This window comes from Conger conger, chromosome 5, assembly GCF_963514075.1.
Source record: "Conger conger chromosome 5, fConCon1.1, whole genome shotgun sequence".
Classification (NCBI taxonomy): domain Eukaryota; kingdom Metazoa; phylum Chordata; class Actinopteri; order Anguilliformes; family Congridae; genus Conger; species Conger conger.
Genome location: NC_083764.1, coordinates 21,316,194 through 21,335,566, shown reverse-complemented (window position 1 = coordinate 21,335,566; position 19,373 = coordinate 21,316,194). Strand labels below are relative to the sequence as shown.

The following is a 19,373-nucleotide window of genomic DNA, read 5'->3' as shown; positions in this document are numbered from 1 at the left end:
ACTGTATTTAAGCACCTGTAACTTTGTTTTCATAATATTTGGAGTCTTGAAAACAATTAATTTTCTCTCTCTTCTTCTCCCCTCTCACTCCTTCTCTCACCTTCAAAGGCCTTGGCCACGTCCACCAGGTGTGTCCAGTCCAGACCGCTGTCCATGTCGGAGTCTGGAAGGGGCATGAGGTTCAGGTCCTTTGGCGGTTGCCTACGGCGATCATGCAGGTCAGCCAGGGAGGTGTCGGAAGCCGAGAGGTCACCTGAGGGTACGGGGGGTAGGCGGGCAGTGAGAAATGTCATTCTCATTTAAAGCTCTCACTACTATTGAAGCTGATACACTGATGCCATTAAAATGCCATTAAAAGTTCCAGCCACAGTTGGATACAACTGTGACAAATAAAGGGGTAAGCTGACACATTACATTACAGTTATTTAGCTGACACTTTTTTTGAAGTACATTGATTAGACTAAGCAGGGGCCAATCCGCCCTGAAAGCAATGTGGTGATTAAGGGCCTTGTTCAAGGGCCAGTTTTAACCACCAAGCTTCCAGATCCCAGTAGCCCCTAGACAATATGCTGCCCACAAATCTTACTGTAATGTAATGCTAACAAACTGCTAAGGCTTATCTACATACTGTACACAGCATTAACCCTTTCAGTTCCAAGCCCAATATTAAGTTCCTCAACCTAAATCTCAAGGGGTTTTGGCTTTGGTGGAAACATTTTAGAAAGTTGAGAAAATTCAGTAGGGTTTTAATAGGGGCTCAAAACAGTAGTATAGCAGCCATTTTGAAAATGTATAAGGTGGAGACATATGGCACTCTTGGGACTGAAAGAGCTAAAATGTAAGACCTCTCAAACTGTCGGCGGCAAGTTTTTATGGCGATTGCCGTGGCGACAGCGCGCCTCACCGTGCAGGGCAACGCCCAGCTTGTAGGAGGGCCGGCGGAGGGGAACGCCGCGAGTGGTGGGCGAGCGGGGCACGGTGGAGCAGCCGAACAGCATGTCGCTGCCCAGGGCCTCCTCCAGCACAGAGTCCGCCATGGAGGGCAGCCGCTGGCCGCGGTAGATACTCTCATCCGACAGGGTGCGGTGGAGCGAGCGGCGGGTAGGCCCGGGGCCTGGAGAGGAAATCTGAGGGATGAAGGTGGGAGAGAGAGAGAATTAAATAATATATAACAGCGGGAGATTCTAACCAAATATCGTGTCAGTGACCACAGCCTGTCCATTCAAAAGGGACACATGCAAACCTGGCCAGGGTACAGGCTCTGGAATCCGTGTACAAGCAATAATAATTATCTATATATGTTATATTTCACGTTTCAAGTTTTTTATTTTTTTATTTATCTCATTTCTTCTGAAAATCACAGGTGTCAAAATTATTGGCACTCCAATAATATCAAAAAAGTAAAATAGGCAACACAATTTAACTTTCAAATTGCAATGACAATACAATTTGTCATTCCATCACTTCCTGTTTCACTAGAGTATTAAAAAAATCCCTTTGTCAACCATCAGCATGGGAAACACTAAAGAACTGTCAATTCTGAAGTTCCATAGGTATTCTAGGCAGGGAACCCTCGTTTTTGTAAAATAATGAAAAAATACTACAACGATCTATGAAGAACTGCCCTGCATTTCAGTTTCGCTGTGTTCGAATGTAAAAGCTTTGAACCTCAATCTGAAAACTACTCAGAATGCAGACAGAACCTTAAAAGTCCAAGGTCAGAAGAAGGTCACGCTAGCATACCTCGGTCTCCACCCTGATGGTGGTGGGGGTGTCCACCGTGATGAGCTTCCTCAGTTTCTCCTCGGCGGGGGCCTTGCCCTTGTGCTGGGGCGAATGCCCCTCCCTGTCCGTGTCCCTGGCTCTATGCTGGTGGTGCCCTCCCTCAGGCCCCTCCCCCTGGTGCCTCCTATTGGACAGAAGAGCCACAACGAGTCATCCCTAAGCCTGTTCTATAGGCCGCTGCCTGAAACCGACTTACAAAGCTGTGCGTGTTCTAAAGTAGAGGACATTAGCGTGTTAAGGTTTTTTGCCCTCCTCCATGGAAACACATGCACGGACAACTTCTCTTGAGATAATTAGGTTTATTACAATGCACAAGAGAAATGAGAGCAGTCTGTTCTCAGAATATCTCAGAAGACTTGAGTGTGTGGAGTGCAGTCCATGGTCATACACAGCAAAGAGTTGATGTTGGCTGGTCGGAGCCAAGTGGGTTCACCTCTCCATGGGAGACCCTGACTGAGCCATTCAGCAAGGATGTGCTACATAATACTGTATATGTGTGGTACTGGTGAAAGCTTGTGATGAACTGGGAAACTATCAAATTCCAGGTGAGACCACACCATTATACTTGACCTTATGCGTTCCAGCTACCCATGAAAACACATGACCTTGGGCAGGTATTGCCTCAGCAAATGAACAGAAGTTCACATATTAGTGGGTGCTGTACACCACCAGGCCAGCAGGTGGCGATCATGAATTTTGTGCAAAAGCTGGTTTACTCCCAGCGCTATTCATGCGGACCACTTTCCAAAACAGACACGAATTATGACTCAGATCAGACGGGCCCGGGATACAGGGTGTGTGCGTGCGGCTGTCTGTACGGAGGAGAGACTCCTGACCGAACGGAGAGCCTTACTTGCGCGTGTCGCCGAAGTCCACGGAGTTGATGGTGCTACCGGGTTTCCTCCAGCCGATCAGGTACTTGCTGGTGGCCCCCTGGCGGGGGTAGAAGCTCTTGGGGCCAGGGGGCAGGGAGGACTGGGAGGAGGGAGACGTAGCGCTCTCCTCCCGCGGGGAACTGCGACGGGAGCTGTGGCCGCTGCAGGACAGACAGACAAGCTGGTCTGCACAGACGTTAAACACACGCACGCACACATACTCACACGCACGCACACACTTAAATGGGCCTTAAAAGGTTTACAGCTTAACCAGCTCCCTGTCCTGTATGAGAAGGGTAAGCTGGGACCCACCCTCCAATCATATGCTTCACTGGTGTGTGTGTGTGTGTGTGTGTGTGTGCGTGTGTGTGTGTGAGTGTGTGGCCATGCATGCATAGGCATTTGTAAGTGCAGGAGAGTCCTAGGCAACTACTGCAGCTGGAGTTACTCAGATAAGAGATGTGAAAGGACGACTCAGAGCAATGGAGTCTGAGCTTCAGGGAGCACTAAATGCCTGCCTGCATTTCTTTTCTTCCCTGTCCTTCCACTTTAGTGCTGCAGGGGGCACTCTCGCAGAAGATGCTGGAATAGGAAATAAAGGTAGCACGGGGGAGTGAAGCATGCTGGGAGGGAAGGCACAAAGAGAGTGTGGGGGCGGGAGGATGCAGCGATGAGCCACTGGGGATTTAACGAGAGCTTATGTAACCGTCCAATCGGGCAGCTTGGCTTCTCAACAAACCTGTTTCTCCGAAATCCACCGGACCCGGGCTGCTCGTTCTGACCCGGTCTGCCCTAACCCAAAAAAAGACTTCTACTGTATTTTTGTTAAGTACACCCCATCTTGTGCTTATATCTCTAAGAAGCTCAGATCCTTCGCTGTGAACTGAATGAACAGCTTCAATGAAAACGTTTCATTTTTAACCCTCTTCACAGTGTTTTTGAGGAGATTTAATGTATGGGTTTGAAATGGAGGAGCGTGCGGTCACAGAGAGAGATCGACATTCAGGGCAGAGTGGAGAGAGAGAGAGAGGGTGGAATGCAGATATCCACATCTAGGTTTCCATGTATGCAATGAATTACAACCAAGTATCTAACCGAATATTGAGGACACAATATAATTGAATGGGGTTTAATCAGATTTGATCAGATTTATCTTCAGACACACAAAACTCTCAAATGCAGGAGAGGGAGGGTGATTTTCAGGGCTAACAGTCCGGGAGAACTTTAGCTCTGCAAAAACCCAAAATAAGTCCATCTTAAATTTTTCAGTCATATATTTAGACTTGACTTAGATCTTATTTCTATTACTGAGGTGAGTTTAACATTTTAAGATTTTCCAAGAGGATAAGAACATTTGTCTTGAAAAAAATAAATGATATGAAGAATTACAAGTATAACACTTTTTTTTTGCAGGAAGGTCACTTTTAGTAAGTAAACTAAAGTGTATTGTGATTGAGTCCTGGCTGTTTGAAATCTGACTGAATATGATAATAAAACAAAATTAAAACATATTTTCAACGTAAATGGGAAATGAAGCAGAGAGCACGAAGTGGGCAGCCTTTCCACGCATCCCAGAAGTCTGTGCGGCAGAAGTACCTGGCATGCGCAGCTTCCCCGATGCTGTAGGAGCTGCTGTCCCTCATCAGGGGGTGTGCCGATTTGGGGCGGGTGGGCCCTTCGGCGGCCCCTGGGGGCACGGGGGACTCGGCGGCCGGGGGGGACCTCTCCAGCATGCGCCGGCCCCCCTCCGTGGGGCTGTGCCAGGGGGAGGGGGCCCTCTCTCTCGGCCCCGGGGCCCCGGGGGCCAGCAGGGAGCTGGTGCTGCTGTGCGAGGCCCCGTACGAGGCCGCGTCGATGCCGCTGTCGGCGGACGCCCCCTGCAGGATCCCGCCGCCGAAACCGTTTATCTCCGAGTCAGGCTGCTCCGAGGGCCCCGCCCCGCCGCCCATGTCGTACCACTTATCCTCGCTGTGCGCCGAGCTGGAGCTGGACAGGGTGTTGCTGCTGGAGTGAGCCGAGTACGTGGAGTCCTGTGTGGGGACAGGGAGAGGGTTGGCAGCCAGGGCTACTACAAAAGGGTTTGGACCGACTGTGATGTATTCACACATTCGGCAGCCTGTAGCCTAGTGGCTAAGGTCCTTGACTGGGATCCAAAAGGTTGGTGGCTCAAGCCCCGGTTTAGCCACAATAGGATCCGCACACCTGTTGCACCTTTGAGCAAGGCCCTTCACCCCACATTGCTCCAGTGGGGATTGTCCTCAGCTTTGTCTAATCACGGTCTCTTTGGATAAAAGTGTCAGCTAAATGACACATTATTATTACTAAATATTGGTACCAAACCTTAAGTAAACCAGCCTCGCAAACAAACAGCCGCTAGGTTGCGGTATGCTGCATCAGACCCTCCTAATCCTAAACCTTGCTCTGAAGTGTATGAAGGGGACATTTCTCACCTGGCTGCTCTTCTTTGGGGAGATGTGAATCACCTGTTCCTGCCTCTGAATGCGGGGACCACCGGAGTATGGGGGTCCAGACTTGGAGACAGGGGCGTCTGAAACAAAGAGAGGGGGATTTTTTTTTGTATCAAGCTTTTATGTTATGTAAACCTGGAGCCGTTGCAGGGAAAGGAGCCGTGTATCTTCTAAGGTGTTATGTAAAGCAAACAGCATGCAGACACAGATGGTCCTGGAACATTCCAGAACATTCCATTCTGTTGCAGAGGCCTAAAGAGGGCAGAGAGTGGTGTTAATAACATGGCTCCTCTGTTCTCACAGATATGGTCCAAAAAGCTCTGTTTCTAGGCCTGACCTGCACCTTTCTCTCACACACCTGCTCTGAGACCTCTGACCCCCACACACTGTAGATACAGCAAACTGCCGGCAGGTAGTGGCTTCCCACCACACACTAGTCTGTATTTTTATAAGAAAAAAGGCTTTAGCACCTATAGCAGGCATGCGCATAGGAGCTGTCATGGTCTGAGAATACAGATTTAAAGGGTAAATAATGTACTTATTTTTATTATTGGTCACACTTTACAATAAGGGTACATGAATTGGCATTAATAATGTACAAATACATTCAAGTAAGCATGAAATTAACTTTTCCAGGTAATGTATTTGTTCACTACTAATATATTAGTTACATTAATATTTATACATTAGCAAATCATAGGAACGACAAACCCATAATTAGCTAATTACGAGCAAATACATTAGCCATTTTTTTCATTCAAATTCAAATTGCCACAAACTAATGTAGTTGTTAACATGAATTGATGATTTCCACATACATAAACAAAACAGGTACATTTCTCAATAGTTGGTTCACATGAGTCCATGCCAATGAATGTAACCTTATTGTATTATTATAATATATGTTTTACTGTATCAAACTAGAGATAGGAAGATCATCAGCTCAGAAGGAGAGACACCCTCACTAAAAGGGCAGGTCCTTATTTGTGAGGAGAATTTAAAGGTGGTGGGAGGGAAGAGAGGTGCAAGCAGACAGCCTGGTCAGGGGTCACATGATCTGCATGTGTTCGCCAGATGGACACAGCAGCACATAAAAAATGGAATGAGAGAAATAAAGAGGGAAGAAGAGAAGGAAAGGCTGTGCAGAATGAAAACAAGAGTGAGGCTTCGGAGGAAAACCTTATAGACATCCCTGTACACCAGCTGTAGCAGGGACTCAGGAAAACTCATTTGTTGACAGTTGTGCCACCACATTCTACCAATTAACCCACCCAGTGTGCCCCAATGTCCCTCCCACGAAGAATCAACCATGTTCTGAAGGCATCTCTGCCCCTGAGGCAGAGGGCATTCTATTTGTTTTTGCTAAGAGGGCGGAGCTATTTTTCTAATTCATGCGCTCCTTTCATCCAAGCTTCCGCCATGATGCTGGAATTTCTCTACTGTACTGCCCTCGTCTCTGCATCAAGCCCTTTAACCAGTTCAAATAATCGACTGGAAAGTGGTTTATTTTTTATATTAATTTATTTAATTATTCTTTGCATCTACCACAAGGAGTATCCTTGAAAGACAACATGATGCTGCTAAAGTTAGCTGACAGCCTACCTAGCTAGCTTGCTAACAGCATACAACTCCTACCAAATTTGCGAGCTAGCTAATGTTACTTGTTTGTCTATCTTGCTTGCAGATAAATCATAATTCTTTGCCTCTTCCATGAAGAATATCAGTGAAAGACTGAACCTGATGTATCTACTTAAGCTATCTGACAAACTACCAAGCTTGCTAACGTTAGCATACAAATTATACTAAATTAGCAAGCTAGCTAATATTACTTGTTTGTCGCTATATATTTTAACATAAGCTAGTTATTACTAAAGTTACTGAAGTTAGCCAACAAACTAACCTAGCTAGCTAGGAGGATACAAACCATACTAGCTATATTAGCAAGCTAACTACCTACACCCCATTCCCACCTTCTCATTTTGTGGGGGCCTTCCTCACCTGCTGAGCCTCTGTCTCCTCCACCCCTGGCTCCCCCCCCATCCTCTGTCTTAGGCCAGCTGGGTGTAGACTTGCCGCTTCCACTGGTCTCCCCAATGCCAGGTCGATCCACAGAGAGAGGAGAGTGTCTGCTACCCCCAAATCTAAGACACAGAGAGCAGGGAGACGGTTAGCCCAAATCTAAGAGAAACAACAGAGAATATTTGTTTCCCCCAGAGATATACAGCACAGTTTGTCTGGCTGCTACTTTTAAAGTTTTAAAGTTTAAGAGAAATACAGAACACACACAGGCATTTGCCGCACGCATACAGACATTCACTGACACACAAATGCACAAGCACACATACACACACAGCAAGTGATTAAACGGCATTATCTGAAAGGCCTTTTTTTTGGTGTTTTTTAGCTTTTTATATGATCCTGGAACTTTTGATTTGTGTTCCATACTGATTCAAGTAAAATAATTGCAATTTTGGTAGAAGTATGCATATTTTATAGTCTAACTACTATTTGCCCAAGCTGTTTGTAAAACAATGACATGACATATGTTTTTGCATAGTTTGCATAGTCAAATGACGTTGCTGAATGTTAACACAGAGAGCTGACCAAAGGAGGCGGGGGGGGAATTTTGCTCTTGGGGCAGGGACTTTGCAAAAATATCTATGTCACTGTTCTTTGTGATTAATTTGTGGACGTTTTATACTAAAACCAGGAAGAGAGCGCTGAGGCATGTGAGCCTTTAAGAGGATTCAGTTGTTGTCAACACGTTTTCACCTCAGTGCTTTTTGAAGTTTAGAGAGAAGCGTTTTTAATAAGACACGCATTTCACAAAGGATCCTCATCAAAACCAATGTTCTTCAAACACAAAAAGCCATTGAGACTTATTTAATGAGTCTCCATAATAAACATGACACTTTAATGAAGTGCTTTACTTGGTTTAAAGCCTTAATTCACATGTGTAATTGCACCATGCACAACATACACATACCATCAAATGGAAGATTAAATCAATTTCTTGTTATAATTTCTATAGCAATTACTTCTCACTAAGCTCATTAGATTCTGTTTCTCATTAATATACATAACGACTGCACAACATTGTATTGCACTGCAACAAAATTAAAATATAAATCTAATAAATAATGCAAAAGAACAATATGCGGTATCTGTGGGCGGCTAAAACCTTTAACCCTAATAAAAACAGCTACAGGACATAACAATTATAATCACCTAATTGCAATTCCTTGCAATTAAATACCACATTTCTCCCACTAAAATTGCTTACAGTGATGAGGGAGGAACTTGCCTCAACCACCACCAATGTGCAGTGCCCACCTGAGCAATGCTTGGCAGACATTTTGCACCGGAACACTCACCACACATTAGCTGAGGTGGAGAGGGAGAGAACCATTTTTAGCCTATTTAACTGGGGCATGATTTAGTAGCAGGTAAGAGTCATGTTGGGAATTTAACCAGGACACAGGGAAAGCCCCCTACTATTTGCGATGAGTGAGCTGTGTCCCAATACCTTTCACTTCTCACCTCCATTCCTCCACCCCCCACTACCACTTGGTTCCTACCCAGAAGTATGTGAAGGAAAAGAGAGGAGGGGGGGGTTAAGACAACTGGGACAGCGTATCGGCTTCTCCGTCAAAGTCTATATGGAATATAGATGGAGTAGCCCTATCATAACTTTGCCTGATGCCGAGTTCACAAATAGTTCCATAGCCGATCCCAGATCCTACACATGGGCAGTTAATGTAAAACTTGTAGGTTTCAAGTAGTTGCATGTACAGTATACAAAAATGTACATTCATATTGAGACACTAATTAATCCAACATCAATATTAGATTAAAGGAAAAACATCTCAGTATACACAAACTTAACAATTTACTATAATTCCGGATCCTGATGTGCCCAATGTCCGAACATACAGAGCGCTAATTGACCTCCCATACTGTAACTAAACTGTGACAGCTTACATTCTGTTGCCAGTTCATTGCATCTCACGTGGCTAATTCAGAAACATTTCTGTTGATTAGTGTTGTCGCTTCATATTATCGAGTTAATGTTTTGCAATATTCACATTATAGCACTGTTCACACTGTAGAACAATTATTTTCCACTGTAACATCTGAAATCAAATTTGTTGGTCATAAATATGTCCTTTGAAAATGGTTAGAAATGCAGGAATCCTTTTTAAACAAGAAACATTGTTTTTGGAGAAGTTAGATGCACCTTCTGAAGGTAGTTTTTACAATTTTGCTCCTGCCCGTGTATTTCAAATACACATGATGACTGACTCCGATGGCCTATAAGTCTTTATGCTAAGCTAATGTGTTTTTCTACAAAAAAATGAAGAAAATGAAAAACAGCTAGTCTAAGTCTGGGTAAGTTGGAAAAAGGTATATTTCCCAAAATGTTGGCGTTTTCCTTTAAATTGGCAAATTTGTCTAGTAATTAAGCCACAAAAATGAACTGCCATTTTGTTATCCGTGGTAGACAATCTAGACTAAAAGTTTTGGTGTATTCGCAAATCTTACCCTTCAGGCATGGACTTCTGCCGCCAGTGGGCAGAGCCTGTGTCGCTGGAACAGGAGAGGCTGCTGGGAGAGCTGCGGTTGTGCGGAGAACGGCCAATCAGAATGGAAGAGGCCAGCGCATAGTTCTCTGAGCCGGGAGAGATCCTGAGGGAGGATAAAAGAGAAATATAACAGAACAACAGAGAGAAATAAAAGAGGGCGCGGTTAAGCCATCCCATTCCCTCCAGCTAAGCTGAGCTGTGACAGCCCAACAAGTTATGACCTTGAAATTATATGGTTCTATCTGCGCTCCGAGCAGTTTTGAGTTTCAAGGATTCCAAAGTGAATGGGCTCCAAGCAGATGTGACCTTCAAAATTTTGAGATGTTTATGACTCAACCTCATTTTTGGTAAAAATGTCAGTTAGAACCTTATAATTCTCAGGCCGGGAAGTGGTTCTGGGCGTACCTCTTGGGGTCGAGCGGTCGGCCGTCGCTGGAAACGCTGCGGGGGATGGCGGGCCGCTCAGCGGACAGGGTCTTTCCCATGCTGCCTCCCAGGCTGACGGCCCGGTTGGGCGTGCCTGCGTGGCTCTGCGGAGAGGCGGTGAGGGACTGCTGTGGGCTGGACGACGTGCGCTGCCACTTGTTGTTGTTGTTGCGGAAAGGGAACTTGTATTCGAACGAGACGCTCTCCGAGCCCGACTTGAAGTCCGAGCCCGGCATGTTTTTCAACTCCGAGCATCCCCTGCAAGAGGGGAAGGTTGCACAATGAATTTACTACATCTTCCAGCAGTCCTTGCAAGAGACCCCTAGATGTCTGTAAAAAGACTGAGGTTAGCTACACCACAAATTCCATAGACACAGTTCTACTCAAAACTCAGATATTTCAACATTGAAGGTGAAAGAACACAATGGTGAGAAAAGGTCATTCATCCCAGCAATGCTCACCTTTTCCTATCACTAAAGTGTACCTACTCCTTAGTTTGCCTGAAAGCTAAAAGTACCGTGTCAAGCCAGAGGTGCGTTCAAGACAGAGAACGTTCACGCCAAACTATTTGCAGCAAACAGTTACTGTGGAATGATTTTAAATGAGCCTTCCATTTAGTTTGCCACCAGCCAATACTAGAATTTCAGACTGTTGCTTCTACACATCCTCCCCCATTCCCTCACTCCCTGCTGTCCCAAGGCGCTACCCTAAGCATACGTTGACCCAATGCAAAAGTTCCCCATCAGGTGCAGCCCATCACACTTGGACAGCTTACCCCTGTCCCAAAAGGAGTCCTAATGGCCCATAAATCTGTACCCCTCTCTCCTACAAAATGTTTGTAGCCATGTGTTAAACGTCCAGATAAATTCTGCTTGCCACTGCTTGCACGTGGTACAGGTATAATTCTGGAGAAGACGACCGTGGAGGTTCTGCTCCTAATCTTTTCTGCTAATTCCAAAAATGTGTCTTGCAGAACCTCATACCTGCCCTTGTCTACGTCATTGGTCCCTAGCTGGACCATGACCATGGGATCCGTCTCTGCTCAGGCCAGAAGCTTGTCTGTGCACTCCAGGAGATCTCCTGCCTGAGTACCAGGCAGGCAACAAACCGAGAGATATTCCTTTTCCTGCAGATTATGCTGTCAACACCTCTAATAATCAAGTCCTCCACTATCATGAACTTCCTTTTCTTAGAGGATGTGGCCATCGATGTCACCTGAGGCTCATCAGTCCTCCCATTCTAGGGGCTAGGTCCAATTCCTGCAAGGAATCGGTTGGACACCACCACCTCTGGAGATGCTGCTCCTATGTGGAGTGCACACCCTTTTCTGTGCTTACACCCTACTGTCACCCGACTCTCACCCTGCCAAAAATGTGACGTACCTGCGGGGCGTGGCGTCCTCGTGCGGGGGGATTATCACCACCTTGACGGAGACGGAGGTGCGCAGCAGGTCGATCATCTGCTCGTGCGTCAGCGTCGCCACAGAGACCTTGCAGATCTCCACCAGGCGGCTGCCCTGCCGCAGCCCCGCCTGCCAGGCGTAGCCGTACGGCTCCACCTCCGCCACGATGCCCTCGTAGTTGATGTGGAAGCCCAGCTGGCCCAGGCCGTTCCGCCGAAGCGTCATCTCCGACGTCTCGCAGCCCTTCGTCAGGAGCTAATAAATATAAAGTGGTCACTGAGTGTATCAGAGATGTGATTATTTTCATCTTAAGATGGAAGTACCTATTTTCTGGTCTAAAACTTTATTAACTTCTTGAACCTGGATAAATCACACCCTCAGTCGCATAACTCTATTATTTATCAAACTACATCTTCCTTTTTGTCATACAGCGGAGACTTTCCACTGAAATATATAGAAATGACCTACAATGAAATGCAATAAAGTTGCATTTGAAAACCAGGCGTACATTTTGATCAAGCCATATTTCATTCTGTTATGAAGATGATGTTTCAGGAAGTGAAAGTAAAAGTGCTTTTTCTGCAGATGAGGATTTCTATTTCCATACTGGACGACGTGATTTAAATAGGCTACGTTTGTTTAATAAAATAAAATATAAATGTCATGTGCTATTTATGTATTATATATTATATATTTATATGTCCGCTATATTTGCCATTATAACAACTGGAATGTAACCAATGTAAGCAATTTCTGGTACTCTGCTGATATATTTTATTTACAGAGCTCTGTTAATGTGCGATTAAAGTACAGAGTAACATGCATTAAATTTACTCATTGTTAGACAACAGTATAAAAAAATGCCATACCTTGAGATATGGTAAGGGTTAACATTGAAACAATGTAGGAACAGTGTGATCATGAATAATTACAAAACGTGTTACACAGATGTATTGCGTTGGGGTCAGAGCAATATAATGTTAAGTGTTACCTCATTCTTTTCTCTTCCTCAACATTTTGGAGTCTTAATACTTTGTATAATAACACAAAATGATATCGTTACTACTAATGTACCCATCGACTGCTTGATATTTTCAGAATACCAAATTTACCCAATTGGTCAAAGTGATTATTACTTGTAACTTTTTATTTGTAACTAATATTTAATACTTGTAACTAATAATTATATGTCAATTTTGTGTCCCTACATGTAAATACAAAGTTATGGAGGTCAGGAGTGATTGGCCACAACATTCACATGACAATTTTGAACATCTCGAGCTAAATGTTTTGATCTCAAATAATAATAAAAAACAATGGAGTGAAATGCTCATGTATTTTGGGTGATTATAGCATAGTAGAGGTGTGCTACACTTAGACAAAACAAAACACCCTATCACTTCAATATAGCATCGACACCTTCAAATGTCAATGTGCTGCTCAAAACTCTCTTCCAAATATGCTAATTGTCATAAATACATTTCATAGAATTGTGGGAAATTAGTTTAAAAAGTGTCAATATTTTCGGCTTTTTTTCTGGGCCAATCACATCTCTGGTGTATATAAAGGGTTTCTCAGATGCAAGTCACCAGCTAATTTCTGTTTTATCAGGCAACTACATATTTGGAATAGAACAGGGCGGGTAGTGACCTGCCAAAGTGGCTGATAGAGTAGAAAAGCTATCCAGCCACAGATAAAATTTGCTAGCATTTGGCTGGTGGCTGATGTTAATTACAGAGCACAGGGTGAGGACAGTTTTTGTGTTTGGCAGTCTATTCCAGTGTGGAGCCTTTGAGCGTGGATGTCCATTACAGAATGCAGTATCTGAACCTTTTGACCATGTCTGCATGCTTTTATGCATTGAGGTGGTGCCACATGACTGGCTCATTAGATATTTGTCTGTTACAGAATGCAGTATCAGTATGTTTCCCGTGTGTGGAGTCTGTTAGAGTTTGGAGGTCAATGACAGTGTATGGGATCTGTTTTCATGTTTTTTAGTCAGTTCAAGTGTGTTCACCATCTGAGAAATCTCCCATGATTATATTACCAAGACACAAATAAAATATTTACAGTATTATAGTGAGCGTGGTAGCACTATACCAGAAACCAGGCTATTTAATTTACTGTATTTTGAGACTTTCAGCAAATGCAAACATTTCACTTAAAATATACATTTTTGTGATTAATCTATATGTAGCCCAGCCATATCCGAGAGGGAGACTAGCATTAACCTTGACAGTTTATACAATGAAACGTACTACATTGGTTAGTGTTTTTAGATTCACTATACTGTGTATTGCATGGATTAGCTGATAAACTAGGCAGTGCACTGAGTGAGTCATCCATATGACTACAGACCAGAGCATCAGTGCATCACGCAGGATATCCTAATATAAGCCAAGTAAAACTCTCGTATGAAAAGAGTCTTCAAGAGCCACTAAGTAATGCCTCTTCCATTACCGGTCCAAAGCTAGCCATTATTATCATCATTGTTGTCATGTTCTGTTCTTCGAAACACTGAATCACCGATGGTCTAAAGAACAAATGGATATGTTCATAGAGTCGTATTAAAAACTGTGGACACCCCAGTCAAAAAAGACTTTTACAAATAAAATCTTGGTGAACAGAAGCAAACCTGAACTGTAAATGCCACAGTTAAAATTTTAAAGCAAGACTGCTTTTTATTTTCATTTCATTCTTTTTTTTTTGTAAAAAAGGGCAAAAGTTGGGGAGCCCTTTTGGATTATTCTTTGTTACTTTTTTCAAAAGATGATTACTAAGGTCCAGACAGCTTCAATGAGGCTGAACTTTTCATTCTGAAGTAAGTCAATGACTTCTAAAGTATCCAACTGCAGCGGCTGTTCTGTCTGGTGTTAGGAACCATGGGTTCCTCTAAACAGTTGTCGAAGGATGTCAGAATGAAGATGGTTCATTTCCACCAAGAAGGAGAAGGCTACAAAAAAACTCTGGAAACTGACAAAACCAAAATTGAACTTTTTGGCCACCTTTCTTTTGGAGAAAAAAGGGTGAAGCCTTTGTAGAGAAGAACACCTTGCCAACTGTTCCAGTAATCGTGCTTTTTTTGCATACGACTATATGGATGGACAAATAATAATTAGTATAATGTCTGCTTGTAGCACTTACACTCTGTACCTTTCTAAAGCCAGACATGATTGGATGATGGATTTTAATGTGGTTCATGGGATTATGATTTCTTATGCATCATCAAAAGAAGGGCTTGGGTCATTCTTATGAGTCTGACCAACTTTAACAACAAATGCATAAAATATCTCAAAAACCCTTTATATACACTCAGTGACCGCTTTATTCTGTATTTATTCAGATACATTTTTATGACTTTTTGAGTTTATGCTGCAGAGATGGTCTTCTGCATACCACTATTGTAACCTATGTTTCTTTGAGTTAGTCTCGTTCCTGTCAGCTTGAACCAGTCTGGCTATTCTACTCTGCACTCACTGCACTCACACGCAACATTTCTGCTCTTCGCCGACCGCCACCCAAACGCTTTCGAGCCTCACCTCAAGACGCTTGACGACTTCACGGAAGTCCTCGGTGTTGTTGTTGATGGAGCGCAGCGCCACGCTCTCCCCGCGCTCATAGAAGATCTTCATGGAGGCGGGGCTCCCCAGCGTCCAGCCTATGACATCGCGCACGGCGCAGTTGAACACCACCGCCTTGGCCTCCTGGTCCACCAGGATGAGGAACTCGTTGGAGATGGCCAAAAGCGCCTCCAGCTCGCTGCCTGCCCCGTGGTCCTCGGCGTGAACGGGCCAGGTGACGGCCCCCAGACTGCGTAGCTCGGCCCCCGTGTACGGCCGGCTCTTCTCCTTGCGCTTGTGCGCCAGCGAGATGAAGGGGAACTTGCCCGAGGGGTCTATGGGTGTGTTGGTCACGTGACGCTCCGCCAGGTCGCGCAGGTACTCCTGGCGTGTGCGCGTCGCCATGGCGCGGAACTTCTCCGACTTGTGGGCGGCGTTCTCGCCGTTGATCACCTTGGCCAGCAGGAAGTCCCGGAACACGGTAGACTTGGGAAAGGTGACGTCCTTGGGGATGGGCGGCCCGAAAGAAGGGACATCTCGAGACCTAGCGACCGCCACGCTGCGGAGAGACCACAGTAAACCAGGGCATGGCAGTTACAGGAAAAATAAGTGAGCGGGGTACAGAATAAGCTCGGTCCCGGACTAAATTGAGGCTTGTACAGAATATCTCCATTCAAAATTGGATTTAGTCTAGGACTAGGCTTGATCTGTGATTGCAAAAGTGGCCCTTGAATCAGTTAAACTGAAATTATTAGATTAAGAGAGCCAGGTTTTTTCCAAGGACATTGTTTAATAGGCATCTAGACATGGTGTCAGCTGAACAACTGATCTGAAAAACTTTTGCACTGCACTTAACTGCTGTATTATGCTTGAGAAGGCAGCCCCCTATTGGCCCCATCAAAACTGCTTCCAACACCAACCTGGTTTTCCCCAGGTCTCCCATCCAATCAAACAAGCCCAGCTCTTCCTAGCTTTAGTACCCTGACCTGCTTAGTCCAGGGCTAACTGAGCCCAACCTTGCCAGCTTCAGCCATAATGGAGCCATCTCTATTCATAAGAAAGCAGCAAGGTGGTGAGATAGCTCAACATATTATTAATGAAATTAATAATGCATGATGACACCCTGTTATTCATGCAATTAGTAATGTTCACAATAAAAAAGGAATCATCTACTTCCTTCATTTGTTTCGTGAACTAATGGACTAATGTTGCGGAATAATACACATTTTTAAATGAATTAACACATTTAAAAAGTTTTTCTTGGTGCGTGGGTTGTATATTCTCAAGTTTGAACAGAAAAGGTTTTTTTTTTTTTTTTACTGTCTCAAAGGGATTGCAGTAGGAGTTGGCTTAAATAGCATCCCTTCTTGAAAACACATGATATTTCTAGCCAGAGGTTTTAACTTCAACATCCTGTCTCTATACATCTCACCCCTGCAGCACATGCAGTGTACAGAAGCACTTGTTCTGTCTCTAACTTCTCTTCTTCCCTTCTTTTTCAGTAATCTACTGGAACGGACACCGAAGCTTCCTGTTCTGTCTGGAATGTGAGGAACTTCGGTGGTTGCCGCAGTTACGAGGGGTGAGACGCGGTTTGTTCCAACCGCATTCTTCCCAGATGTAGGGGGAAGGGAACACCAGCACTGGCATGAGGGGCCAGGCTTGAAACAGGCAACATCTCTCTCACCATGGATACATCTTTCCACCTTTTGTGTGTGTGTGTGTGTGTGCGTGCGTGTATGCACAATTGCGTACGTCTGTGCATGCGTGTGCCTGTCTGTGTGTGTGTGTGTGTGTCCAGGTGCGCACATGTGTGTGTCTATGCACGCTTGTGTGTGAGTGTGTGGGTGTGTGCATGTGCATTTCTCAAAATGTGTTTCTGGAATTTCACCACCCGTATGAGAAACACTGCAACTGAAGCATGTGCATCCCTCTGATGCTCTGACCAGCAGACAAGCTATTTTACACACCATAGCTGCCACAGTACAGCGGGAAAGCAGTGGTGGAATTGCATCATTTCCCCTGGGAGAAGGTCGCTTCTGAGCTCTGTATTTTTAGACCCCCTTTAACACCAAGTCAGGCTCGGTGAAGCACTTTGGATCTCTAAAACACACAATCGAGCATTGTGTGGGTGGACTCCGCTGAATGTGCTGCTCACACAAGCCCACTCAAGCTCAAACCAACGGGACCAGAACCTTATGAACCTTTTAAATAATACGCCGATCCTCTGCACTGGCAGCCATTTCCATATCCCCACTGTGGCTGTTAAAGAAACATCAGAGGTTCCTTGAACAGAAGCTACTCACCTCTAAAAGCATATCTATGGTTTCTACGGTCCCTATCAAATGGTTAATCCAGTGTGTATTAGTCCATTAAACAGTGGGGGCCTGTGGTAAAGGGCTTGAGGACTTATGCCAATATAACAGCCACTTAAATCCTCCTTCAAGTTTCCCACCTTGAAGCCATTAGGAAGCAATCATCTGAAATAAAAGGAACTGCATGCTCACGCCTCCCAGCAGCACCACACTTAGGTCCAGTTTGCGGTCAGAGCTCACACAGTCCATAAAACAACAGGGGAACGTGCTAAGAAACGCAAAGTGCTCAGATGAATGCACTGGTTTTCTATGACCCACCAGACTTGTTCCAAGAAAAACCCCTCATAATGGAGGCAGAGGTGTCAGGACCCGCCTCAAGGCTGAACTTGAGGGCATCTGCTCAGGTGCCTGCAAATTGTGTGAGGGTGGGGAACAGATTGAGGCTGTCCCTGACGATGCCTAAGGAGAGGTGTGTGACATTGACAGAATGACCGCAACCAGAAGCACCCTGGGTCCTGCCTGCGAGGAGGGGTACAGTTGGTTAAAGGCTGATCCCTGCCATTTTAGGACCTTCAGTTTGCTGCTCAGCATGGAAGACAGCATGCGACAGTACTGTGTCTCTCCCGAATGCAACCCGGTACAGTACATTCTGTATGTATGGGAATTAGGCTGTCCCTGGGGAACAATTAAAACAGCTTGCGATAAACCCGATTAGCAATTAGTACATCCATTTGTGCTATGTTCAGGGGTGAGATTGAGCGAGGGAAGGACAGGAGGCAGAGAGAGAGATGAGGTCTTAGCCTTATTCTGCTTCTTCCAGAAGAGAGAATACAAATATCCCCCTTCCTCCTCCTTTTTCCTCTGTGCTTGGTGCAGGGTAAGACCATTAGCATTAAACAGTAGCCCCTGAAGCTAAAAAGCCCTCAGGCAAAGAAGAAGCTCCCAATAACTAAGCCTGAGGAAATCCTGACCATTCCAGTGCCGACTGTGGACGGTAGCTCCATAGGGAGATGCGCGATTGGTGATTGCGTCGTCCAGGGAGTTCAGTCAGCTAGGGGTCCATGCTTCATCGCTCTCCAGTGACCAATCCGGTTGAATTTGCATTTTAAAGCTGAATATGAAAGGTTTACCTCCACTCTATGTGAGCATAGCTGTATGTGAAAAGCTGTGTTGTGAAAAGAAACAAGAAAAGTATTCGGAGCAGAGTTGTGGCTGCACACACTCTCCAGAATCGGTATTCTCATACCTACCCCATAATGTTCAAATAATGTGTTCATAATGTCTCCCCTTAACATTGAAGGATTTTGGTGTTTAAGTGACTGAAAATGGGTTAACGAGGCCGAGAGAGTGGAGGGGAGGATGATTAGAATCCAGTGTTAACTTTTCTGTGGTCCAGAAGGGCAAATCTAACGACAAAAAGACAGGGTATGGCCAATGCTTTAACAACAGAATGACAGGGAATAGCCCATATTGTACCTGAGTGCATCTGTAAATGATTCATGGTGTATGTGCAGTGCACTGTCTCTCACCTGTAGCAGGTGTTTTCAGAGCAAGGGTTGTGCACCTGCACCACAACGAATACATGCTGGAAGTGGGAGCGGATGTTCTTCGGGGTGAAGGGCTGGGCACCAGGCTCCTGGAACACGATGGTGACAATGTCGTTGCCGATGTGCCGCTTCCTTAGCAACTGTGGAAGAGGATGGAGAAGGGCAGAGAGAGGCTTAGAGCACTGTGGTAAAACTCCCCACAGACAACTGCTTTCATTCTCTTAACTAGTCAACTTTCCCAGGAGGACACAATCGCCAATAAGTAATCAGCCAACTAACCAATCACGCTACCAAACTACCAGCCAATCACTAAACTAATCAGCCAATAAAAAAGTCAAGCAAGCAATATGCCCACCAATCAACAAATTCATTGGTCAAAATCCATATGTTATTTTCAAAATCAGAAAAGTTC

The 19,373-nt window shown here is 44.9% G+C and overlaps 1 protein-coding gene across 1 annotated transcript in view; it reads right to left on the bottom strand.

Annotated features, from left to right (window-relative positions):
- Positions 1 to 19,373, bottom strand: part of sipa1l1 (signal-induced proliferation-associated 1 like 1) — a 35,407-nt gene that overhangs the window by 5,680 nt on the left and 10,354 nt on the right. Inside the window, exons 6-17 of the mRNA XM_061242902.1 lie at positions 18,944 to 19,101; positions 15,079 to 15,658; positions 11,520 to 11,794; positions 10,117 to 10,395; positions 9,671 to 9,814; positions 7,127 to 7,269; positions 5,111 to 5,208; positions 4,257 to 4,690; positions 2,639 to 2,821; positions 1,744 to 1,909; positions 905 to 1,127; positions 101 to 253 (exon numbers count right to left, since the gene is read on the bottom strand). Coding sequence (XP_061098886.1) covers positions 101 to 253; positions 905 to 1,127; positions 1,744 to 1,909; positions 2,639 to 2,821; positions 4,257 to 4,690; positions 5,111 to 5,208; positions 7,127 to 7,269; positions 9,671 to 9,814; positions 10,117 to 10,395; positions 11,520 to 11,794; positions 15,079 to 15,658; positions 18,944 to 19,101 — 2,836 coding nt within the window. The remainder of the gene's footprint in view (positions 1 to 100; positions 254 to 904; positions 1,128 to 1,743; positions 1,910 to 2,638; positions 2,822 to 4,256; positions 4,691 to 5,110; positions 5,209 to 7,126; positions 7,270 to 9,670; positions 9,815 to 10,116; positions 10,396 to 11,519; positions 11,795 to 15,078; positions 15,659 to 18,943; positions 19,102 to 19,373) is intronic.